Genomic DNA, 25406 nt, shown 5'->3' on the forward strand with positions numbered 1-25406 from the left:
GCATCCGACAGGCAAGAAAAGGACAATTATCAAGACAGAATACTCGAGTCATTGCCAACTTTAAAATTGTGCTGCAAAGTAACAACTGCTATACAATCAAGACATAGTTTTATCCTACGTAAATCACAAATAATTGGAGTAACAAACAAGTAAAGTTGTGAATTTAGATTAGGGTAAGCCACTCCAAAAACTCCCTAAACTTTAAGGTTTGTAATGATTTGTTACTAAACTTTGAAACGCTTTAATTTTAACATGAACTTTAAAAAGGTTTAATTTTGATAGGTACTTTGTTTTGTCTTCGATCTAGTATTGGGCCATTAAAGATTTAACGGTGAGATGAAATGGTCGTTTTCTTTCTGGTTAGTTTGTATACCGATTTTATCATTGAACTTTAAAATAGTGTTTTTAGGTATTAAATTTTAGTTTGTATATCATTTTGGTCCTATCGATAACCATCAACTATTCCAATCACCACTGCCAGTCAACCGTCATCTGTCAAGAGTAATTATTCGCAACAAGACCGATACCAATACATTCACATTTCATTCTTCTTTCTTCTCCTCATATTGGTTTTCCACGAAACTTGTCCAAAATCGATAAAAAGTCGTCAAAATGTTCAACGTTCTAATACTCTAATCTCTTTTGACATCAGTTCGATGAGACTAGTTTCGAAATACGTTGTTCCTCTTCTAGAAAGAATTTTTATCGCCGATTGGACTTTTGAACAAAAACTTTGAATCCCTCAAAATCTCAAAAATAATAGTTTTTATATTTAATTCCGTAAACTTTAAAGAGATTTCAAAAAAAAAAAATTGAATTGACAAAGTGAGAATACATTGAGATGAGTTCATTGATGTCTAGGATAGTCACACAAGAGTAAGAGAAAAGTGATTAAGACTACGACTAAAAATGAGTAAAAAACTCTCTAACTTTTATGAAGGAGATGATGAGTTAGAATTAAAAAGTTATTGTTTTAGCTTTCACGTTAGCACACGACACTATCATATAAGTACCAAACTACCATGTTAAAGGATTAGTATTTACAGTGAAGTCAAAACCAAAGTCAGAGTAAAAATTGAAAGATTTTAAAGTTTGATGATAAAGTCAATATAAATCTTAAAATTTAGTGACATTTAAAATAATTTACCCCTTGGATTAATAATGTATGGAAGGGTGTTTTGGACTTTGGTATTTCCCATGTATGCTTACAACCAAAGATTCCCAATTAAAAAATAGGGAAGGGAAGGAGGTGTTGGGGCCAATGCTCAGACGGTTTGTTGGATTTTCTTTCAATGCTTTGGCGTTTGTGTGGTCACTTTCAACATTTTTAGAGAAACTGTAGGCTTTTAAAAATAAGGGTGATGCCATAATGTATTAGCACTAAACACAACCAGAATCAAGCGAGGAGCTTCAATTAAGCTTTGGATTAAGCAGAGCGAAGAAGATTAGTTGGAAGGATGGTGTCATCATTGGCTCCTCTTGGCAATCGCCATCATTGTATGTTTTGGTTATTCTGCTTGGCATTATCCTAAGAAATAAGAGTGAAGCATGTGCTTTGCAAGCATTTAAGTTGAAGCAGTCTCTTAATTCCCATCCCCAGGGATGGATGAGATAATGGTGGGACGATTGCATTTCTGAAAATTTCAAATCTTTATATAATATAAATAGTACGTCCGTCCTACTTATCAACTTTAGTTTTTATTCCTCGCGTGCATTGTCCATTTTTGTTCTTTGATGAAATATTCTGTCTACGTTAACCACCAAAGCAAGTCTGCAGTTGGATGTAAATATTACTAGAAACTACTGATTAGTGCATCAATATTCAAGAAACATCCAAGTATATAGTAATTTAAAGCATGGGAAGTCAGTAAACAACACCCAACAGAAAGACTTAAAATTAAAACAATTCTAGCATCTCTAGAATAAGCTACTGCAGCAATACATATCTGGATATCTTATGCTGAAGTTTAAGCAGCATTTTGGGCAGCAAGCCTCTTCCTAGCTTCCTCAATGACGGATAACTTGATACCCTTGCCTTTAGGAAGAGACACCCATGGCTTTGTTCCTTTTCCAATAGTGAAAACATTACCGAGACGAGTTGCAAACTCATGCCCGGCAGCATCTTGAACGTGGATCGTCTCAAAGCTACCCTTGTGCTTCTCCCTATTCTTAATTACTCCAACTCGCCCTCTGTTCCTCCCTCCAGTGACCATGACAACATTCCCAACATCAAACTTGATGAAATCAACAATCTTGTTGCTTTCAAGGTCTAGCTTGATGGTGTCATTGGCCTTGATCAAAGGATCCGGGTAACGGATAGTACGCCCGTCATATGTATTTAGGTATGGGATACCTTTCTGGCCAAACTGGACAGACCGAACTTTGCAAAGCTTGAACTGCACAAAGCAAAAAGGAACACAGACGGTACTGTTATAACTAAAACGGTGAAGAATGTTGGAAAACTTGAGTACTATATTACAAATGTGACAAGAACTAACAGCATATAGAACAGAATATGAATATTCAAACCTTAGTTTCATCACCAGTGATAGCATGGAGACGGAAACGTCCTTTGGTGTCATAAAGAAGACGGAAGTCCTCGTTGGTTTTAGGAATGGACACAACATCTGGCAGAAGGTAGTAAAGCATGGTTAGGCAATATCGAAAGGTAATACTTTTAGAAAGGTAGAGAGAAAGGAAACAAATCCTGAAAATGTATCTTTTAAAGCTAACTAGGAACAGAACATTGCTCTACTACAAGATCTCAGCATGTATTCCATAAAATCAAAACAAGATTGTCAAACAACCCGACGTAATGTGAAAAACAAAGTAATCAAACCAAAGTATTGCATTCAACTAAATACTTTGTATAATGAGAATCCAGAAAAATTAAAACTGACAAAATCAGCTCAGGAAGTGAAGAATTTACATACCCATGAAACCAGCAGGATAGGTCTTATCTGTCCTAACCTTTCCATCAACCATAACATGCCTCTGCATGAGAATGGCAATGACTTCTCTATAGGTGAGAGCATACTTCAATCGGTTTCGCAGAATAAGGATTAATGGCAAGCATTCCCTGGATTTGTGGGGACCAGAAGATGGCTTGGGTGCCTACAAAGATGAAAAACGTAAACAAAATTAGAACCTTAATAGACGAATCAAGGTAAACTGTGTCAAAAAAGAGAACTGAAAAGGATAAAGAAAAACAGTAAAATATGGAGATGAAGGGATAAAGATGATCGCATACAAAAGCACCACCAAGCTTGTCAAGCATCCAATGCCTAGGGGCATTGAGCCTCTTCAAATGTTTCTTCAACCCTCTAGCCTGTAACACACCGCCAAAAAAAATGTTCGTAAACAAAACTCAAATGTACAAGATATCAAAAAACATATTGCAAACAAAACTGGACTGTACAAGATACTAAATTGTCAAGCCATTTCAAACATGGACCAACGCAAGATTTTACGTTAAGGGGAAAACTTGTAAAATTCTGTGTTCGGGGGGTGCGAAAAAGAATTTAAAATTTTCAGGGGCGACTGATACCATCTCCATCAGTCCATTCCTTATTTCAAATAATAGGACAATGAATGTAGAGCAGGTAAATTCTCAAGGTTCCATCACGTATCAAACACTAATTAAGCGAGGAATTAGCTAGATCCAAGCTATTAAGACTACTACTACCACAAAAAACACAGACATCCAAATGTCCAATACTATAAAGAACAGTGGGAATCACAGGAAAAACAGAAATCATAAATATTCCAAATCAATAAAGATGGATAACTTTGCATCCGTTTAGAAAGTTAGCTCACGACGTTAAACAACAGTGATAAGCCAAACTAATATGGAATATCCTAAACAACAAAACCATGAAACTCACATAACTTATCAAAGAATGAACAAAGAGTCAAAAAAATAATTAGTGAATCAAAGATGGGAAAAGCAGAGGAAACTGACCATCTTGAATAAGTGAGGCTGCCGTGCTCAAAGTCCGTGTCTTGCTAGTCTCAAAAAACGAAAAACCCTAATAACTGTATGTATTAAAAGGATGAGGGCATTATAGGAATATAGGGTCATCCATCCAGATATGAATTGAACGTCCGCAATCCATGAACGAAACTATGTTTATGGGCCTTAAGCCCAGAAAAAAGTAATTTGCATTTTAGGTACTTAATTGAAAAATAAAGGTTGAAATTATCATTTAAGTGTATAATCGTTAACAGTTGCTGACAAAGTTATCTAATCAATGCATAACACGTAATATATATTTTTTTGAAAAATTCTTTACTTTTTCTAAAATTTTAAAATCATTAATTTTAATAAAACCATAAATACTCTTAAATTACCTAGAATCTCAAAAACTTCACCCTCAAATTTGAAATCCTATATAAGATCATCGAATCAATCACCATTAGTCATTTTTCACACGTTTTTCTGTACTCTAAACTCCTTCACATAATTTTTTTTTCACACAGTCATCACATGTTCGTTGTTGACGGTAAGATTACTTTCTAGTTTGAGTAGTTTTATTGTACGACATTTTTAATATACGATTAAAAAAAGATTTACTGAAAATTTTATTATTTTTTAAATATTTTTTATAAAGTGTTACATAAAACATTATTTTTTTTATCGAAAATGTTATTTTCAGTAACTATTTTTTGGTATTTTACCGAAAATATTAAATATTTTAGATAGTGCACAACATTAATATTTTCGGCAGAAAAAATAATTTTTGACAGCACTTTACCGAAAATCTTAAAAAAATAATAATGTATATGATAGTGACTTTTCTTAGCCGTATATTAAGACTGTCGTACTTGAGACATCCTCATAGTTTGATCTCCTGTCTTCAAGAAGATTTGAGATTTGAGAAGTTAAAAAATTAAGAGTTTTTAATAAGAATTTAGTGTTTAAAAAACTAATATTAATTAAAAAATTAATATCACATGTCAAGCAATTATTAATTAATAATTGTTTATAATCATTAATGGAATGACCTTAAAATGGCAATGAAATGAAATTTTAAAGACCTTAAATGATAACGAAATTAGACAATTATCTCGATGAAAAAACTCTAGCCACTTAAAATAGTCAAAATGTAGAATTTAAACATTTATTTTTTAATTAAATCATATAAATATAAAATATTGATATATCGATAAGATATTTAGTAATTTACAAGAATTAAATCAAATCAAAACACCATATATATGTAATTTCATAAAAGTAAAGTTTATATATTTATATTAGATAAAAGTTCATATATATAATTATGAACACATCAAGTCATTTTAATGATCAAAGAAAATATTGTTTTTGAATTGTTGCGTCTGTAAAATATATATACATTATCAATGATTAAGAAAGATTATAAATAAATATTATATTATAATTACTACGTACTCTTAAAAATTAATATATACTTATCATATTAATCCTTTTTTTATTAAACAACAATTACATTGGGTCTCACAAAATGGATATATTAGAAAAATAATTACGCATCCATACTCGGGAGTGACGGTAAAACGAACCCCAAAAGAAAAATACTTAAAAAACAATATTTAAAACTAGACTCAAACAAGTACAAACTTTAACTATGTTTATAGTAAAAGAGAAGGATTATTAAATAAAGAAAAATAAATATTTAATATATAAAATAAAAAACGAGAAAAAGGATGTTACACAAAAGGAGCAATTGGAATCACTGTTTGACATTCGTGCCAAAAAATACAGTACAAGTCTGAGATAAATTACAGAAAACAAAGAAAATCAAAATGCTAAAGAGAAAGTAGAAGCCAGTAGGAATGAGCAAAGTGGTTGAAGATGTTACAATCAGATTCTAATCATCAACACTTGTTTAATCTTGAACAATGTGAATCAGAATAGTAGCTTCATCACTGCTGGGAGCTGCACTCTCTGTTCATTCACAAATTTATCACTACTCAATATGCAAAAACTTCAAGTTAAAAACCAAAAGAAAAATATCAAAATGATGCTCAAAGAATTCAACCTGGAAGAGATGTGGGCAACTGTGAGACAATGTTATGAATGATACCTCCTCCATTTTCTGTTTTCTCTGATTTGCTTTGATCTTCACCACCTTCTTCTACCTTTTGTTTCTTATTGCTGCTTCCCTCTCCTACTTCGCCCTCGGAGTGGTGAAACAGGTTGGACACGAAATTGTTGATAAACCCTCCGCCGCCGCCGCCGCCCCCTTCTCCCTCTGATCTCAAACCTGGTTCATTTTCACTTGCGGTTGTATGATCGAAAGCTTCAGTTTTTCCTTGGGTACGGGTACTGGTGTTTCCAGTTCTCGGACTTAAAGGACTGACCAGATTGGAGATGATGTGATCAAAAATCCCACCGCTATTCTCGTCATGTTTACCCTCTGCAGCTGCACTGATCGTCTCTTTCTCGGCTTGTTCGCTTCGATTTTCTCCATCACCATCTGTTCCTCCATTAACTAAGTTAGAGAAGAGATGATTAATGAATCCACCACCGCCGTTAGCTCTCTCTTCTCCGTGTTCTTTAGCTGCTTCTGGGGTTTGTCTTTCTTCTCCGGAAACTTCATCATCTTCCCTGGGATTTACTGCTTCGGGCATAGCATCTTCCATCTTTTCACCTTTGTCTGGTTTCTTAAACATCAAATCGGTGGGTATTAATGGAAGAGTTGAGATGCAGCGAAACGGGGAAAGGAAGGAAATGGCAGAATCGTCATTTATTGAGAGGGTAGTGGTAAAAGGATCTTCTTACACGTAATATTGGTAATTGTTTTGTTGGCTTATGTAGCCAAATCGGCCAACAAAAAGTGAACACGTGTCGTATTGTCGGAGACTTATCGTTGTTCAAGGAGTTTTATGATTTCAATACATAAATATATACATGGTCGTTGGAGTAGAATACCGCCTTTGTCAGAAATACAATACACCGACTGCTTTACATAACAATAAAGCGTCGTCGTTTCCCCTGAAGAATTAATTGTACTAAAGACCTTCATACTATAGTTAAGATTTTTAAGTATTTTAATCGTTCAAATAAACTTTGAAACTTCTCATCAATCTACTCATCGGTTGAAGGGTTAAATGCCAATTTAAATCTATAACACCAAACATATTTAAAACAAGTAAATAAAAATTTAAACACTATACATATACTACCATATCTACTTCTAATAATATTCTATTGTTTCAACACGTCAAATCCAAAACGTCCATGCAACACGTGTAAACATATTTGAAACTTGATCCACAAACTTTTAAATATGTTCCATGTCAAATCCGAACAATCATTTAATGTTCAAGCATATGACTAGAATGATGGAAGGATATAAATTAAAAGATATAAATAATTAGATGACTCAATTAAAATATACTAAAGTTCAGAGACCAATTTAGAATCTAAGCATAATTTGAAGATGTATGGTGCAATTAACTCTTCTCAGCATCAAAGAAACAAATATCATATAAAAGCATTATATAGGCAGGCACTTGACATTTCACAAATCCATGGACATCCCTAAACAAGATCTTCATTAATCATCATTGGTATCAATACAAGAAAGTGTATCACATAAAGAGTTAAACAAGACTCACTCTTCCTCATCATTTAAAATAAAAACCCTGCCTGAGTTTTCACAAGAACCAGAAACCATCTCCATTGCAAGATATATGATCAAATTCAACGGGGTTGGCTGCTTATCCATATAGCACCTAGTGGAAGCCAAGTCCAGATCTTACCAATCAGAGTTGACTTCTTTGTGGTAGCTATGCTATGGATAATTCTCTCTTCGACCATATATAGCCTCCACCTCAGCTTTCTTTTGTGCTTCCCTTTCTGCCTTCCGCCGAGCATCCCTCGCATCAGAATCAGCATCTACTTTATCCATTATCGCGTCGAAACCAGGAATCGTCCTTTGCAGTTTGTCATAGACTTGGCTGCTAAGGTTGTAAAAAATTCGGAACAATCTCTGCAGGTGTAAAAGCACAAAGGTTACAACATTAGTGCTTTTTCAATATTAGAAAAGATCATCAAACAGTTTGAAAGCTACTGCTCAAAGATAGTAAGATACGAAAAATCGTAACATGCTATTTTAACAAAAATCATTTTTAACAATTCCTAAGATGATCCTACAATAAAAAGAACTAATATATGTTGAAAGCAAGGTAGATACTTCAGTTATCGAACTTGCAACTTGACCAACATCATACTTGGAAAAGATTACACCCTACCTTGACATCCTTATTCCAGTGTCTTATGTATGGAGGACCAGTGTGGTAGGTGCCAAGAGGTTCTCGATACCACTCTCCACCGTACGTAATATCATCCATTGCTTGCTCAACACTTAAAACTTCCCACGGCCTTAACCCAGGGATAACTTTGGCCAGTTTTCGCCTGCCTCACAAAACCAACTAAAACATTAAAAATTTTCGACATATAAAACAATTTAAAATAGACGCTTCTAATAAGATGATAACCATCGAGAAAACATGCAATTTCAGCAATATAATGTACAGTAATCTTCAAACACCAAACCAGATAACATAGGCTAGAAGAGGAGAAGTAATACCGAAGATCTTTCGAAATGTATTTGTTTGGCATATGATCAGCTTCCAAAACAGTTGTCAGCTCAGAGCCACTAGCCCAAAGAAATAGGGCATGGCTGGGAATTCTAACTCCAGGCCATATGCCATCATTAGCTTTTAGGACGGCCAAATCACGTCTTTTGCTCTCTATAGCTTCTTCTTGAAGCTGCTTATAAGTTTTATCCTCATGTCCTTTAAGAGGAACCCAAGGAGGTATACCTTTCTGAAGTTTATGAAGGAAAGCTGTTGCTGCCGCACCAAGCCTAACTGATTATCAAAATAAGAAAAATAGTAAATCAACAAGAAATCCGAATCGGACCATTCAGAGACAATACTCATCTAAATATAATGCATTTGATAGTATCATCAAGACAAAAGAAATCATCCCCAAAGCAGTAAAAGGAGGCTTTGGCTCTAGATTCCAAATGATTGAAACGGCTAATCTGAAAGTTCAATAGATCACAATATTTAAATGGAATTTCTTGTTTAAGTTTGTGGAATAACTCAAACGATAAAAAATGCCAGGAACAGTAATATATCATGTACAAAAGGCAGGCCTCAACTAAATAATCATCATAGCATTTTAAATGGATTTAATTGTGTTAAAATTACATCCCGTGCTCATTTCAATTTTTTCTGAATCACCATGAACATCACCTAATCATGTGTCACGATAATACACATGAAACCTAGTTCATCAAAGTTGTATTTGACTTAGATAACTAATATCATTTTGGTACTGCATTTTGCAGTTACAACACTCGAAGAACACTAACAAAATATTAACTATATTATATGTTTCGGCCAATGCTGAAACTGTGAAAGACGATTCCCAGCATACACAACCTGGCTAACATGTTTCTACATACAATAAACTGATTTAAGCGAAAAGCATAGGAAAAAAAAGGAAAATAGACAAACCTTCCCAAGTGGCTATGGCACGTTCCATGCCATAAATCATATGAATAGGTGCCCATTCATCCATGTCCTCTCCCCAAATAAAAGTGTTTTTATCAATAATCCCACCACCCCAAGCTGTTTTGAGGGTTATTAACTCACAAGGACCTCGGGTTCGACCCAGGCGATCTTTATAATACCATCCTCCACTCCTCATGATAACTGTATCCACAAATAACCTTTAAATGATTGATTATAAAAACAATGCAGAACATAAGATTAAATCCAACTCTAAAAGTTAAGGAACTCAAATAATTCCGAAACAAATTGTTGTAGAACCAGGCTTAACAACAATGTATGTTTTAAGATAGAAACTAAACCACGAAACCAAACTTACAGTCATAGTAACGCCTCTCGAGCCGCTTATACCCGATGGCTTGAGCAACATCAATGGGTCGACCTGGTGGATAAGGCCTCTGGCGGAACCCCCAGAGGCCAAAGAAGAACTGTCTAGTGAAATCCCAAAACTTATCATCACTCTCTTCCCTTGTTTTGATAGCCTTTCTAGGCATTGGCCTCCCATCCAACCCAATAACGTTCGGAACAGCTTGCCACAGCTTCTTATCTTCCTTCCTAAAAGGCTCTTCATTCTCTTTAAGCTCCATCCTATTGATCTCATCAGCAATTTCTTCGGCTCTAGCCAAGAACTGAACCACGGGACTTTTCCTGAAATCATTCCACCATTTGTCATTCTCCTTAATCTCCTCCTCCGTCGGATTCTCCTTCTTCTCGAAAAAAGGGTCTTCGTTCAGAATCTTATCTACCTCTGGAGTGTGCCTGTAATCAGGGAGGTTCTCGCTCTCCCAAAAGAACTGGTCCAGCATCTGCTTGTAGGGTCCGGGGTTGTCGGAATCCGGGTCGGGTTTCTTGGGTTTTCGCTTGAAGAGGCTGGAGCTGTTTATGGAAGCGAAGTTTGGAGAGGTTGTGGATGTTTTGGGGAAGAATGACTCGGCGAGTGAGTGAAGGTTGATGGGTTGAATCGGATTTTGAGGTTTCCTGAACCAGCTTTCGAAGGGATTGAAGTTGATTGAAGTCATTGAGGAGGTTTGTTTCTAAAGGTTTTGGGTTTTGGTGAGGTTATAGGGAACGGAGTTCGGCTAAGTGGCGACGGAGCTACCAGAGAATGAGTTTTCTATAGTGATAAGGGTAGAGGCGGAAGCGGGTATTACTATTAAGCCGCGTTGAAATTTATGGGCCTTACAAAAAGCTATGGCCTAAACTTTGTTGGGCTATTTGTTCCATGCATCTTAGATAGCAATCATCATTTTACTCAAATTCAACGAATTTTGGTCTGATTTAATTTTTTGGAAATCTGAGTTTAGATTATATTACTTCAATTTTTTAGGATGGAGTTGTGTTAAAGTTTACTTTTAATGTGACACTTCCCCTCCAATTATATGATTAACGAGATTAGTTGATTAGAAAGCGAGGTTTTTCTTTTTCTGAGGTGATAAAGTTGTCTCTTATACTGATTGAATCCTCAATTAAAAGATTGTTGTCAACATGTTACAAGGCTCTAGTCTTCAGCATGTCACCATTCTCCCATAGTGATCGAATAAGAAAAATAAGAGGCTCGTGGAATTGACATAGAGTATAGGAATTATTATATTTCTGGGAGTAAACTCCAGGTGAATACGAAAAGTTGATCATGCCTGAAGTCGTTATCTTAACCACAATGAAGGAGATGTCCAATGAAAAATCTTCTACATGGACTTATAATATAACTTTTTTTTCTATATATTTAGAGGCAATTGTTACAATACTTCTATCTTTATATATATATATATATATATATATATTAATTAAGTTGTTATTTTACTTAATACAAATGAGAAATTTTATATGTGTCATAATAGGTTGGATTGAGAGTAAATCTTTATCTTAAAATTTAGACCGAATTTTAAATAAGATAATTTTTTTTCTAAATTTAGGTTGGGTCGAATTTTGAATAGATATTGTATTCTTCATTGGTCAAGTTGATCAGAAACGTGATCCATCCCCGATGAATCAAATGATATTTTTGTTTCAAGTTTTGCCTCTTCTTCTCCCTATGAATCAAACTTTTCTTTGCCATAATGATTCAGTTCCTATTATTATCAATGATACAAGTCGGATCCTATATGTAGAAATAGAAGGGGGCATAACCCCTTTCTCCATCAAAAGAGGCGATATCATCACAGATACAACGCATAACATAAGGAATTAACCAAATTTCCCCGATGTAGAAGCAATCAAGAAAGCCGCGTAAATAAATATATATGACTATCCATAATCTTATATTTATTAAAGTATCTCAAAACAAACATATTTTTCTCTCTCTCTCTTCTGATTCCTTCTATTTTTAATGAGGATTTGTCAATCCTTACTTTTTATGTTGTTATTCCGCACAAAAATTTGTTAAATTTTGAAGAGTACGTATTTAACAAAATATTCTCAGGTCAAACAATTCTAATTCTTACTCATATTTTTCTACTAAAACCATATTGTGTGCCTACAAGAGTTGATTCGAGACCTTTAGGAGAATCAAACTCTTACCATATTTTATATTTAGTCCTTCGTCAACTGCAGGCAACGTCGATACATCCCAGTGGTTAAGGAGACAGCTTCGAGTCCTGTTGTCGACGTTACTGCTAACAACGCTATTTTTCATTTGCATATACGATAATGCTAATAGTTTTTTGGTTCAAATCTGCAACCAGTCCTTGTACTTTTAACATATGTAATAATTAGTCCTTGTACAGAGTTCAATGTTGTCGATATGTTCGAGTGGTTTAAGGGTTAGACTCGAAATCTTATGGGCAATGCCTGCGCAGGTTCAGATCTTGCTGTCGACGTTACTATGCTTTTTTATTTATTCGATTATACGGTAATGGTAATAATTCTTCGGTTTAATTTGCAACCTGTCCTTCTACTTTTAATAGATTTGATATTTAGTCCTTGACCAGCTATTGAGACTTGACAGCGTCGATATGTCGACGTTTCTATTCTTTTTATTTAAATGCATCTGTCGATTAGTGCACGCTTCTAGCAACTCCAATATTAATGCATCTGTTCAGCCCTCCCTGTTTTTCTACACAAACCACAATGTGGACCTACAAGATTTGAATCAAGGCCTTTTTGAAGGAGAATCGAACTCTTTACCACTCGATCGAACGAATTAGTTTCTTTTACTTATTTCGACCTCTCTGCATTTCTTCCTGGAGGACTATGAAAAATTCTGCCACTTTTATCTGCATAGCATACAGAATCTTTAACTCTCTCTTGGATATGTTGGGCAGTCCAGCTGTGGTTACGGGGATGGACTAAGGGGTTGGTAGAGATGATCGTTCCACTGAAAATTTTAAATTTTCGTATAATTTAAATATTTTTTAATATTTTTAATTGATAATTTATTTTCGTTATCGTAAAATTATTTAATCCCCGAATAGGTGAACAAGTTCTAGCAATAGGCTCAAAAACAACACAGAAAGTGGAAGAATCTTATTATACCAATGTTGGAAAGGGGATTTGGCAAGTGGTGTCAATTATTTAGATGGAAGTGCAGAAGCATAATGGATTTGCTTTCATGCGTGACAATTGCAGTTATAACCAACTCCACGTTACAATTCTAAGCATAGATGGATTGAGGGTGAGTGGAGGCAACCGTATCTTGAAAATTTAAAATTATTATATATTTTAATTGTTTTAATATATTTTCTATTAAAAATATGTCTTCACACTTAGAATTTTATAAGTTCATTCATTCCTAAAATTTTAGAAGCTCACTCACCCTAACATAAAATCTTGTGTCCTATCTTATTCTAACACTCAAAAGCATTGTTTTTGAGAAAGGAATCTGCATTGACATAATGGATTAAAAACATAGTTTCAACATTTTATCCAAAGGATCAATGCCCTTGTCTACCCCTTTACAATGAAATGGACGTGGCAGTGAGGTGGCTTAAAATACACAAGGGGAAAAAAAAGATCAAGGGTAAACTACTTCAAATGTCACTAAACTTTAAGGTTTATATCAATTTGTAGCCGTTAAATTATTAACGGCGTGATGACATTTCTATTTTTTCCTATAAATTTTAGTTTGTGTATCAGTTTTGTCACTAAATTTTAGAACGTTTCATTTTTAGGCATTAAAGTTTAGTTTGCATTTTTGGTCCCTACATACAGTCATCAACTCCTTTGGCAATCACCGTCAATCACCAATCGTCATTCGCGACAAGACCAGTATCAAGATGTTTGCATTTCACTATTTTTCTTCTCTTTAGATTGGTTTTCTAGGAAACATACCCAAAATCGATGAAAATCCATCTAAATGTTCTATGTTCTAATACTCCAATCTCCTTTGGCGGTCGTCCAATAAGACTAGTTTTGAGGTAAGTTGTTCACCTTTTCAAAAGAATGCTTCTCATGGTTCAAATTCTTGAACAAATAGTCAAAACCCCTCAAATCTAAGAGAGACCCAAAACCCTAAAAAATAGTGATTTTTTTATTCAACTTCGTGGATTTTAAAGATGTTTTGAAAAAAAATCTAAAATGACAAAACGATAGATGATGTAACATGTTTATCATTGTCTAGGTGTTCGCAAAAAACACTTGAGAATGACAGTTTCTATCAATGACTAGAATTAGATTAAAAAACTTTAAACTTTGATGAAAAAAATGATGAAATAAAATAAATATTTAATTTTCTGACTTCTAAACGAGTTAGTGCTATAATTAAAGATTAAATCAAAGTTGAGTACTATACTTAAATTAATTTAAAATTCTGTGGTAAAATCGAATTATGTTTCATATAACCAGCTATTAACCTGACTGATTTGCGTTTCCCGGTAACATTGAACCGACAAACCAGCTTGCTGCAGCCTGCACTAACTAGAAGCAACAAACCATTATAGGAATTGCTTGTCGAGTTGAATCATGAAAATTAAGGCAATCCCATGTTCTCACAGATCAAGAAAAGGCACGTTAAGGAAATAGTAATGACTTGTAGAGACTACTGTCTATATTTTACTAAAATGATCTACTTTGATTTTCTTGTCATCAACACGCAACTTATTGCATGTGATTACCTGTATTACATATGCAACAATGTCGGTTGTCGCTGTCAACTAGATCCTACTTGTTATATGGTTTACTGAAAGTGAATGAACACTATAGTCATCATCCCAGTTCTCAACTATAAAAACCCTCGAATGATGAAGATTCAGCATTGTGCAGAAAGCTCTTTTAAAAAATGGCTTATTTTCAGCCATTTATCTTCTTTGTTCTGGCAGCTTTTCCATTCTTGTTTATTTCTCCATCTCATTCCTCTTTAGATCATGATGATGTTGAGATTTTCCCTCCTGCCAATCAAGTTGGTAATGTTACTTTGTCACTGTACTATGAAACTTTATGCCCAGGTTGTGCCTCGTTTATCACAAATGACCTTGTGAAGGTCTTCCAGACTGATCTGTATACCATTGTCAATCTAAGGTTGGTCCCTTGGGGCAATGCCGACATTGTCGGAGATTTAATCCGATGCCAGGTTTGAACTCGATCTTCGGTTGCTCATGTTCTCATGGTTAATGAAGTTAACTGTTTGCAACAATGCGCAGCATGGAGAAGATGAATGCTATAGATAGCTGTGTCATTCACTTGTGGCCTGATGTGGTAAATTCTATTAGCCAAAAGTATTTGGATTTGGATCCGGATTAGTTCTCAACTACTTGAATGTGGTGCAGAAAACACACTTCGCTTTCGTTCGCTGCACGGAAGAACAAAGGTTAAAGGAGGAGCCAGTTGGTAGTAAAGAAGCAATGTGGAAAAATTGCAGTGACCAACTGGGATTGAGAGGGGACATGATAAACAAATGCTATGCTACTGGAATTGGAACGAAGGTTGGCTGCATATTTTAGTATCATTCCTTTGTTTTTTTCTCCTAAATCTTCTATTTTATGGTACACTCTTGACATTGAATGTCTGCAGCTTCTGCTTCAATATGGTAAAGAGACTGCAAGTCTCAATCCACCTCATGAATATGTTCCATGGGTGGTGGTGAATAATCAGCCACTCAAAGATGTGAGTTTCTCACTCTCTTTTTTAGCAAATCCAAAGTAACTTCTGCGACAAGTAACTCTGATATTTATTTCATGGATCAGGACTATGAAAATTTTGTGAAATATGTCTGTGATGCTTATCAAGGTGACCCTAAACCAGAGGCCTGCAATACACAATCATCCAGTGTCGGTTCAACAAATCGGAAGATCGCAACTAAAATCCATCCAGGCTGCTATGCTGAACAAAGTTGAAATAGATCCTTAAAAGAGGCCATAGCTTTTGCTTTGTCCATTGCATCTGCTTCACATTCACCATTCACAAACTATAATAAAACCAGCTGGTAGTTATCATTATATGGGACCTGTTACAGCTTATGTGTCTATATTATCATTGTTCCATTCTATGAATGAGAAATCGACATCCTTTTGCTTATATTATTCGAACGAGTCCCGAAGCCAAACGAGCCTCGAAGCCAAACGAGCCTGTGCAAATTGTCATCACAGAGACCTTATTTTATTGTTGTGTGGGAATAGAAACTAAATATATAAATTGGGTACCAAAACAAAGGAATTGTGGGACATACATATACCATTTATAAGCAACTATATTCCATATCACTAAGACCAAATGCAAACTGAATGTAAATGCAGCTCTTACTGCGGTATGCCTCTGAAACCAATGATCTAAATCCTAAACATTAATACGTTCTGTGGGTGACAGTGAACACTCAACCTCTCTATGATGTTAGCCTCTTACCCTCTGAAAAGTCTGGGGTGCGGCAATATGAAAATTTCATAGCCTACATCTGCAATGCCTATAAAGACAGTTTTGGTAAAGGCCTGCCTGTCACATTCTCTAAATGCAACTGGAGAGAAATCTTCAGTTTCTCCGATCCGCTAAGAGGGACGAATATCCCGAATCAAAGGAACATAGATAGAAGCAGCAGCATAAATGCATGTTGTACTATGATCATGACCATTGGCCTACATATAATGTACTTATGGTTCTTATGATTTATTTATGTGATGAAATCTCCATTCTACACAAGTAAAAGCAATTAGCAGTCATCTTTGCTGGTTCAAATTCAAATTTACTATTGTAATAATCCATTTTCGGATGTTATAAGTTGAATTGTTTTATTTACTTGCATATACGGTAACGGTAATAGTTCTTCTTTGATTAAATTGTGCAACCAGTCCTTCTACAGTTATCAAATTCTAAATTTTGTTCTTAATCATCCCTCATCATTGTCGATATGTCCGAGTGGTTAAGGAGTCAGACTCGAAATCTGATGGGCTACGCCTGCGCAGGTTCGAATCCTGCTGTCGACGCTTTTTCTCCAATTGCATATTCGGTAATGGTAATAGTTCTTCGTTTTAATTTGCAACAATCCTTCTACAATTACCAAATATCATATTTAGTCCTTGATCGGTTTTCAACATTGTCGATATGCCCGAGTGGTTAATTAGTCAGACTCAAAATCAGATGTGTTCTTCCTGCGAAGGTTCGATCCTACTGTTATATGCTTTCTATTTAATTGCACATACGGTAATGATAGTTCTTTTGTTTATTTTGCACACAGTCCTTCTACCTTTAGAAGATCTGAGTTTTAGTCCTTAACTAACCCTCACCGGTGTCGATATGTCCGAGTGGTTAAGGAGACAGACTTGAAATCTGTTGGGCTATGCCTGCGCAGGCTCGAATCCTGTTGTCGACGTTTCAATGATTTTTATTTAATTGCATACACGATAAGTAATAGTTCTTCTTTGGTTTAATTATACACTCAGTCCTTCTACTTTTGCCATTTTTAGCTTATGTGAAAAGGAGACAGACTCGATTCATGCCGTCAACACAAGTATTTCATTTTTTTACAGTAATTATAATTCGTAATAGTTTTTCTTTGGTCGCATTACTCTCACGGTCCACCTATTGCTTTTCTCTCAGATTTTATTTTCTCATGAAAATATATAGATAAATGCCATTTTTTCAAAGTCCCTCAATTTTTAGTATTTTTTGAAAAGAAAAAAAGAGTCAGGTGACGGTATATAAGAGTGTCACGTGTCTATCACATCATCAGTTAAAGGTGTTAATCTTTAAAATATTTCGAAAGACAGGTAAAGAGAGTACATTAAACAATTAAAAAGCAGAGGTATCATATTAACAAATTTATAAATTACAAGGGACATTCAAGTCATTACCCCGATAAACAAATAATAAATTAAAAGGGTACATTAAACTATTAATTAAGAAACAGAAATGATCTTATAGTTTTCACTTGTTTCATCGTTTTCATATCTATACAGTTTATACATAAATGATCCCTCCATAATTCGTATTTTACATCTATGTATTTAAAAATTAGCTTTAATTTCTCCATCAAGAGACTTTGACCAATATATTTCCTCTCCAAGGCCAATTCATGCCCAGAATTCCCTCCAATTCTGACCTCATGAATTTTCCTTCTCTCTCACCATTTCTTTAGCTTCCATTACTCTTTCTCTTCTCACCTTCAAACCTTCCAATGTTGTCCCCGCCTCGAAATCGATGAAATGGCAAGTTTCATTCATCTGTTCCCATTTTTGGAACCAAGCTTGGCCATTGATATTAGGCCCTACAAACAGACACTCCATTGCCATTCTTGCTTGGACCAAGTGCTTTCCGATGTCGGATTCCATCGATTCGATAATAGCTCGATAATGTATTAATTGTCCATTGAAGAATGCCCCGAAACCTGAACTATCTTTCAGTTTTTCGCAAGCATCTCCATCACCGAGTATTATAATTTCCCTGTTTGCTGCTAATATTTGTTTAGCTATGTCTAGAAACTTGTTGACAAGCTTCCTGTTCTTGCTTTTGCCCATGTGTGGGAGTCCCACCATGCAATTGAAGGCCAACCGTTCTCGACTTCTGCCTCGATTCTTTGTTCCCTCAAGCTCGTTTGCCAAATCTTCGATTCCGAACTTCAGGCCAAAAGTCCCTGCGAGGTTGCAGAGTTGGACTTTTGTGTCCTGAAAACTCCATGGAGAGTGACATAGGTGTTCCTCTCCCCATCTTATTGATGTCAGTCTCAATGTCTTGTGTTGCATTGCCATTGCCTCGAACAACAGAGGCCATTGAATCCCTACTCCGATGTCAAAATCCACTATGCGTAGCACGTCTGCATCGCCCGGCATGGCTTCGAGGATTGCCAAGTTAGCAGCAAAATGAGCAAACCTCCCATGTGGAAATATCTGATAGAGAGTCTTGAAGGCTACCTCAAAGTTCTTGATAGACTCTTGCATTAGATAATCTCTTTGATTTTGAACATCTTGAGATGATAAATTGAATACGATCAGTTCCAAAGCTTCACTCTTGCATTAGATAATCTCTTTGATTTTGAACATCTAGACATGATAAATCGAATGCGATCAGTTCCAAAGTTTCGCCTACCGGACGACCTTTCTCGTTCACGCACCTTAAGATCACCTCTGCAAGCTCTGTCTGGTTCTCTTTAGCTTCTCCATATGCACTGAGTAGATGAAATAGGGTCAACTGGTTATCAATTCCCATCATGGCTTCTCCTACGCAGGACATAACTAGCCATGATAGCGCTGTTGTTGTATGAACAGATGCCTCACTCGACAGACGACGACTTCAAACATCTTGCATTTCAGAGGAACATGGTTGTGACTGTGACAAGGGAAAACTTCCTTCACAAACCCCATCATCAGTCAACGCAGAATCAATCCTCACCAAGGGGACTGAAAATCCTTGCCATGATACTGTGACCCGAAGCTGATCATACGGAGAACATCATAGAGAAACAGGAATCCTCACCTGTTGCTAATGAAGAACAACCATCAAAATGAACATCCATGTTAAGGCCAAAGGGTTCCGAATCCACCAGACTGTTGAATGGCCAAGAGGGGGTAAAGTTCTATTGCATCTTTCAGATGAATTTTCAGAGGGTCAACAGAACTTTGATTTGCTTTGAGTTTCAATTTCAAGTTTAGTTCGAGTATATATAAAATAGAAGATAGAGATGCAGTAAGGTCATTTTGGCATATGATTAATAATATAATATAGAAAGAATGATCGAGGAAAAGGAATTCCAAATCTGCAATCAAATCTGAATAAAGGTTACCTGTTGGGTCGTCTTCCTTACTTGGCAGCTTCTTAGTGTTGCCATTTCATGGAAATTCTTTATTTAATCAATATTTTTATGAAATTTTTAATGAAGAGATTTAGTTGGATAAACTACTCATTCAATAGGAAAGATTTATATGTATACACAAGGCTTCCGGCAAATTCCTTGTCACCATCAACATATAATATAAGAATATATGGAAGAACAAGCAAAAGGCTAACTCAACAAACCACCGATTTAGAGGATGCATTAGATAAACTGTTTGACACCATCTTCACATAAATGCCTCAAACCAATCACATTAGGATTAAGAAAACCCTTGACAAATTCAAAACCCGAATTCGTAATAATAAATGCACAACTACATGCAGCCTCCTTTCGAATCCCCGCCTTTTTCAAAATCTTTACCAGAACTAGAACGAAAGACGCTTTGTAGCAAACGACACCAAGATAACGACTTTACCTAAAGGACTAAAATTCAGCTCATAAAACCATGACTCGTTGAATCATACCCTGAGTCCATCCTGCCGTCTCCTTGAGTTGCTCATCATCGGATTGGAGGCATTCACCAAGAAATTCATCATAAAATGCGGATTCTTTCAGCATAAGCTTTATGTTGGAGCCAAGAGCATCTGCTAGATCACCCATAACAGCTACCGCGGCTTTTGTCACACTTTCATCCCTGCAATACATTTGGGGGGGGAGGAATTAAGTATGAGGCTAAAAGTACTAAAGGGGAAATAATACAGAAAATAAAACTACCTTTGACTGTCTCTAGAGACCAATTCTATGAACTTCAAAAGATGTTGAGCATACGGCACCATCACCTCAGGTTTAACAGTCTTAAAACCTTGAAGGATACCGGAATAAGCTTCAAAAATGCAGCGTCTAAGCTGGTTGCCATAATCCACCATCTCCTCATCAGAAGTTTCCATCTTTGCACAGATTTCGGCTGCTCCCTGCATCATGGGTAAAACATAGGGGACATACTTCTCAAAGTGCTCTCCTATTGCAAGAGCAATGTCCCCAAAGCAAGAGAATATGGGAGGCTTTACAGACCGATGAAGTTCTGAACTAGCAAGATCCTTTAGAAGAAGACCCATTATGCCATCACAATAAGGTAAGACCTTGTCATCTAAGGCACGGCAGATGTCACCAACAACCCCAACTGTGATCCCACAGACCTGGTATTCCTCAAAATTCTGCAATCCCATCTCAAGATACTGAAAGAACTCAGGCATATATTTCTCAAACTGAGATCCAGTTGCATAAGCAAGAGCACCTATTGCAAGCATTGCTTCCTCATGAACAGTAGAGCTACGGCAACCAAACACCTTTAGGAACAGAAGCATGATCTGATCGGCAGCCTGAAGTATGATGGGTTTGGTTTCATCTGTGCTGCTAAGTTTCTGGATGATAACCTGCAAAACACCACAAAGAGAAGCTTGCAAGTCCCCTTGCTTTTCCCTATCTTCTGATGAAACAATCTGGATTTCCATAGTCTGGCCCAACTTATTCATAATGACCGGCAATAGCTGTGCTATGATGGAAGATGTTTCTGCAATGTTGGAACATCTAACAACTTCATTCAAGGTTTCATAAGCAGAAGACCTGAGCTTAGAGTCACCCCCATCTGTCCGATCAGCAGTTGCAATTAGACAACTGATTATCTCAGTGAGATATGGTGAAAGAAGAGAGGAGCTTGGTCCTGCATCCTCATAGCCTTGGGCAAGGTAATAGATAGCCCCACAAACTTTCTCAGCTACATTGGGAGCATCCTTAATGCTCTCCAACAACACACCCAAAACTCGCTTGAGATTCTCAGGAGAAATGACAGAAAAATCGTTAGCAGGACTGTGCAGTAACTCAAAAATACGACTAAGCGTCCAAGCTGTAGTGTCCTTCACATGGTTGTTCCCATCCTTCATAGCATTAAGCAAAAACTCCAAACCCGCCTGTACCAGAGGGGAGAGCTTCTCAACAGATGGGCCTTCAAGAATAGATCCAAATGCATAAGTGGCAGCCTCTCTGCAACGCCAATCTGGCTTCACAATGTTAGATTCCACAAATGGCATCACAAGAGGCACTATAGCATCCCCAACTGTTCTGGCAACAAGACCCAAACAAGTCCCACCTGCCATTGAGATGTTCCAGATTGTATCATCCTGGTCTTGATCCTCTTCCTGCTTCAGCAAAGTTTCCAACAACAAAGGAATAAGAGACGATAAAGCCTTCTCTATGAAACAAGAATGGGGAGGTCCAGAATCACCACTTTCAGGACTCTCAAACTCCTGAAGTTCAATCTCTTCATCACAGATCGAGCTCCAGAATTCAATTGCTTGGAGTGCTACGGTCTCTTCATCACCTTTTACAGCATTTGATGTAAGCTGAAATAGGGTTTGCATGTAAGGCTCGAGCACCTCATAATATGCTGATGCTATTGCAACAAGACACTCAAAAGCAGCCTGCCTGATTTCCACCTCTGTAGACATGGCAGTGTCACAAACAACCTTCATGATATAATTCCGTTCCATCTCATTCTCAAAGTTGGTCTGTGCAAATTCTAAAGCATTATACAGAGCCTTGGTTGCTGCAAGCCGAACTTCAGGGCCATGGTCAGCTAGATTCATTCCTTGGACAACAGCAGTGAGAACAGCATTGACTTCATCTTGAACGAGGTCCTGATGAGATATCTCTTCACAAACATATCCCAGTGTTTCCAAGGTAGCTTGTTTCAGGGAAGCAGGTTTGTCTTGCTGGGTCATATTGTTAAGCAATGACCCAATCAGTTCAGGCCACTGCTTCCGAGGAATCTCAATTGAAGCTATTTTTGCAATAACTTGAGCAGAAGTGTGTCTCGCCTCAGGAACAGATGAGCCAAGAGTTTTCAAGAGAAAGTCTTTGATTTGAGACTTAATTGAAACATCGATTGCCATCCATTGTTGAACAAGTTGTTCTTTCCTAATAGCATCTTTGGCATCTAACGAATTCTTAAGCACAATACCAGCTAATCTACGGGACTCAACAGGTTTCTCATCATTTGAAAGCTCGACTGACAATGAAAGAAGGAAAAGAGGCATGTTCTGTTCTTGGAACTGCCTCAGATTAGTTTCTGCCTCAGTCCGGACTTTTGCGTCTGCTGATTGAGCAGCCAGCAGAAATTGAGTGATCTCCATAGCCATTTTAACTACACTGCAATTGGAAACAAAAAGCACTAATCAGCATTGGTGACTAGGACACAAATCCATCAATAGAGATTGCAGCAGATTGTAATTGAACAATATCAAACAGTCAGACAGTAATAATCATGGTAGGAGACTTGGAGCAGATTTTGAAGGAGCAAACTTATCAAAACCACACAAATTATCCAAAAAACATAAATCAACATTTACCAAGCTGAACATGGAGTAGAATACCATTGCCAATGATAGGTAAACACTGACAAATATGCTGAAAGAGTGAAGCTATACTTTCCACTAAAACAAAATTAAATCCCTATGCTTAAATAAGAATATCCAAATTTCAAGTGCATGCAGTAACTTCTCCGTTCAAAGTTAATTTTCCCAATCACTAGCCCAATCGATGATATTGTCATATTATTTGATTTTGAAGTTCAACCTAAACAAAGAAATAAAAGCATTGCAATTTAATGTTTCAAGGGTCTATCCTACATAAACCCAAAAATTCTTCAATCCCCCTTCGCACAATCACAGAAATCTAACAGTTATTGCTAAGCAAAGGGGGGAAACCTTAGAACATAGCACAAACGCTTTAATCTTACTCCTTTACAAATCGGAGAACCAACCAAAGAGAACAAAAGAGCACACGTAGGTGACGATACTCAAGCAAAAATAACAAGCAACCCGATATCTAGAGATTTGAAATAGGAGAAATGAAGCGAAACTAATTTTTTTTCAAAGCTGAACCAAAACACTAAAAAAACCACTGAAGTACAAGTAAAAAAACCATAGATCTGAAACTAAAACATATATGAAAAAGAAACAGACGAACTTGAAGTAGAGATTGATATACCTCAAACAAGTCTCCGATGAAGCAGGGGGATTTCGAAATAAACACACACAGAGGGCAGAGAGAACTTAGGGTTTTTCTCTCTCACACACGAAAACACTCTGCCCAGTGTTTTCCTATGCTGTTTTCCTGCCGATACAAAAGCCAAACAAAGAATTGAAAAAAAGAAGCAAAATGAAACGAGAGAGGGAGAGAGAAGGAATCAATATGGGATTCGATGATTTCAGGTATTTATATATAAATCAATTTCGAATGCTGGAGGAAGCGGGATGTGAAAATACACACACTGAGTGGGAACGGGCAGCTGGGCTTTTCTCCTGCCCTTCGCCCCCCAAAAACCCTAGATTTTTTAAATCTCACACGTGCGACTCTCTTCCCACGTGCCGTTTACATGACTTCTGGGAATCTCTTTGGGCCCATGGGCTTCGGCCGGGTGTAACCCGTTTATATTTTGCTTCACTGACTTTTTTTTAGAGTAAACTACATATTTAGTACCTAAACTATTACTTCTATTTCGTTTATATACTCAAACTTTATTATTTTTCAAACTCATACTTAATGTTTTGTTTAAGTTTCAATTTGATACTCTGCTGTTAAAAATTAACAAAATTGTTGATGAGATATTTTTATTTATTCCAATGATGAGGTGGCATTACCTTATATGACATGTCAATATCACCGTTAAATTTTTAACGATAGGATATCAAAATGAAACATAAACTAAACGTTGTGTATAATTAAAAAAAATTAAGTACCAAAACGGATCGAAAAATAATAGTTTAGATACTAAACTTTACCCTTTTTAATTAACAGTAATTTGTGTATATCTTGGGAAGTACAGTCAAATTTAAAAATTAAATTTGCGATAAATTGAATATATAAACACATATTTTAAAATTAGAAAAAAATAAATCATAATTTTTAATCACAAAATTATAATAAAAATAATAAAAAAATATTTTCATAAATTATTTTTATAAAATCTAAATTATTATTGTAATAGTAACTAAAAATAGATTAAAATAAAATTTTAAAATTTATATATATATATATATATCATAAGGTGAATATTTTACATTGGATTATGTACAGATTTTAATATTTTATTCAAAATACATTCGTAAGATTAAGTCAGGGTATATTTTAAAATACTATATAAAATAAATTAAACAAATATTATATTATATTATCTCATTATCGTTTTAAATAATATTTTATTTTTCGTAAAAGATCAATTAATTTAAAGCTTCATTCATTTTATAGATCAAACTTATTAATGTTAACATTTTTTTTCTTGATGATTTTCTTTGAATGTTATTCGATTAATAATTTTTTTCATTTGTTCTTAAAAGAACAATAATATTTTTTAAAGGTACTAATTTTGAACACGGCAGGATGTTTTACTCTTCTTCATGAATACCTGACATTTAAACTTGACTTTGTCTAAATATAAACTTGACATTTAAAAATTAGATTCATAAGCGTTCAATATTTCAAAACGACTAATAACGAGTCCGTATTTTTACGATCTTTTCAAGATTTAATATTTTAAAGCCACCAAAAATATTTCGGACAGTATTTTAATTATTTTTCAATTATATTTGTGATGTGTTTTTATTTTTTATATTTATATAATATATTAGTGTTATTCGATTTAGATTTTTTCTAA

At 35.7% G+C, this 25406-nt stretch overlaps 4 protein-coding genes, 2 non-coding genes and 2 pseudogenes across 6 annotated transcripts; 3 read left to right on the forward strand and 5 right to left on the reverse strand.

The window, feature by feature from the left end:
- Positions 1 to 1895: 1895 nt before the first annotated feature.
- On the reverse strand, positions 1896 to 4048 carry LOC120150844 (40S ribosomal protein S4-like). The gene is made up of 5 exons (XM_039163460.1): positions 3962 to 4048; positions 3251 to 3328; positions 2934 to 3114; positions 2530 to 2627; positions 1896 to 2396 (listed from the first exon to the last, which is right to left on the reverse strand). Exons 1-5 carry the CDS (start codon positions 3962 to 3964, stop codon positions 1968 to 1970), a joined length of 789 nt encoding a protein of 262 aa, XP_039019391.1. The 5' UTR covers positions 3965 to 4048; the 3' UTR covers positions 1896 to 1967.
- A 1685-nt stretch (positions 4049 to 5733) lies between these two features.
- Positions 5734 to 6743, reverse strand: LOC120150845. Its single transcript, XM_039163461.1, has 2 exons — positions 6021 to 6743; positions 5734 to 5926 (listed from the first exon to the last, which is right to left on the reverse strand). Exons 1-2 carry the CDS (start codon positions 6652 to 6654, stop codon positions 5868 to 5870), a joined length of 693 nt encoding a protein of 230 aa, XP_039019392.1. The 5' UTR covers positions 6655 to 6743; the 3' UTR covers positions 5734 to 5867.
- A 779-nt stretch (positions 6744 to 7522) lies between these two features.
- Positions 7523 to 10669, reverse strand: LOC120150843 (protein TIC 56, chloroplastic-like). Its single transcript, XM_039163458.1, has 5 exons — positions 9887 to 10669; positions 9514 to 9711; positions 8577 to 8859; positions 8239 to 8401; positions 7523 to 7976 (listed from the first exon to the last, which is right to left on the reverse strand). The coding sequence occupies exons 1-5, from the start codon at positions 10584 to 10586 to the stop codon at positions 7779 to 7781; spliced, it is 1542 nt and encodes a 513-aa protein (XP_039019389.1). The 5' UTR covers positions 10587 to 10669; the 3' UTR covers positions 7523 to 7778.
- Positions 10670 to 14729: 4060 nt separating this feature from the next.
- On the forward strand, positions 14730 to 16019 carry LOC120150980 (annotated as a pseudogene).
- An 812-nt stretch (positions 16020 to 16831) lies between these two features.
- TRNAS-CGA lies at positions 16832 to 16913 on the forward strand. Its single transcript has one exon. It is a non-coding gene; the product is annotated as a tRNA-Ser (tRNA).
- A 304-nt stretch (positions 16914 to 17217) lies between these two features.
- Positions 17218 to 17299, forward strand: TRNAS-UGA. Its single transcript has one exon. It is a non-coding gene; the product is annotated as a tRNA-Ser (tRNA).
- Positions 17300 to 17946: 647 nt separating this feature from the next.
- On the reverse strand, positions 17947 to 19750 carry LOC120150939 (annotated as a pseudogene).
- Positions 19751 to 20000: 250 nt separating this feature from the next.
- Positions 20001 to 24018, reverse strand: LOC120151084 (importin subunit beta-1-like). Its single transcript, XM_039163626.1, has 3 exons — positions 23741 to 24018; positions 20471 to 22900; positions 20001 to 20390 (listed from the first exon to the last, which is right to left on the reverse strand). The coding sequence occupies exons 2-3, from the start codon at positions 22888 to 22890 to the stop codon at positions 20192 to 20194; spliced, it is 2619 nt and encodes an 872-aa protein (XP_039019557.1). The 5' UTR covers positions 22891 to 22900; positions 23741 to 24018; the 3' UTR covers positions 20001 to 20191.
- Positions 24019 to 25406: the final 1388 nt, after the last annotated feature.

Source organism: Hibiscus syriacus, unplaced genomic scaffold (genome assembly GCF_006381635.1).
Source record: "Hibiscus syriacus cultivar Baekdansim isolate YM2019G1 unplaced genomic scaffold, ASM638163v2 tig00111027_pilon, whole genome shotgun sequence".
Classification (NCBI taxonomy): domain Eukaryota; kingdom Viridiplantae; phylum Streptophyta; class Magnoliopsida; order Malvales; family Malvaceae; genus Hibiscus; species Hibiscus syriacus.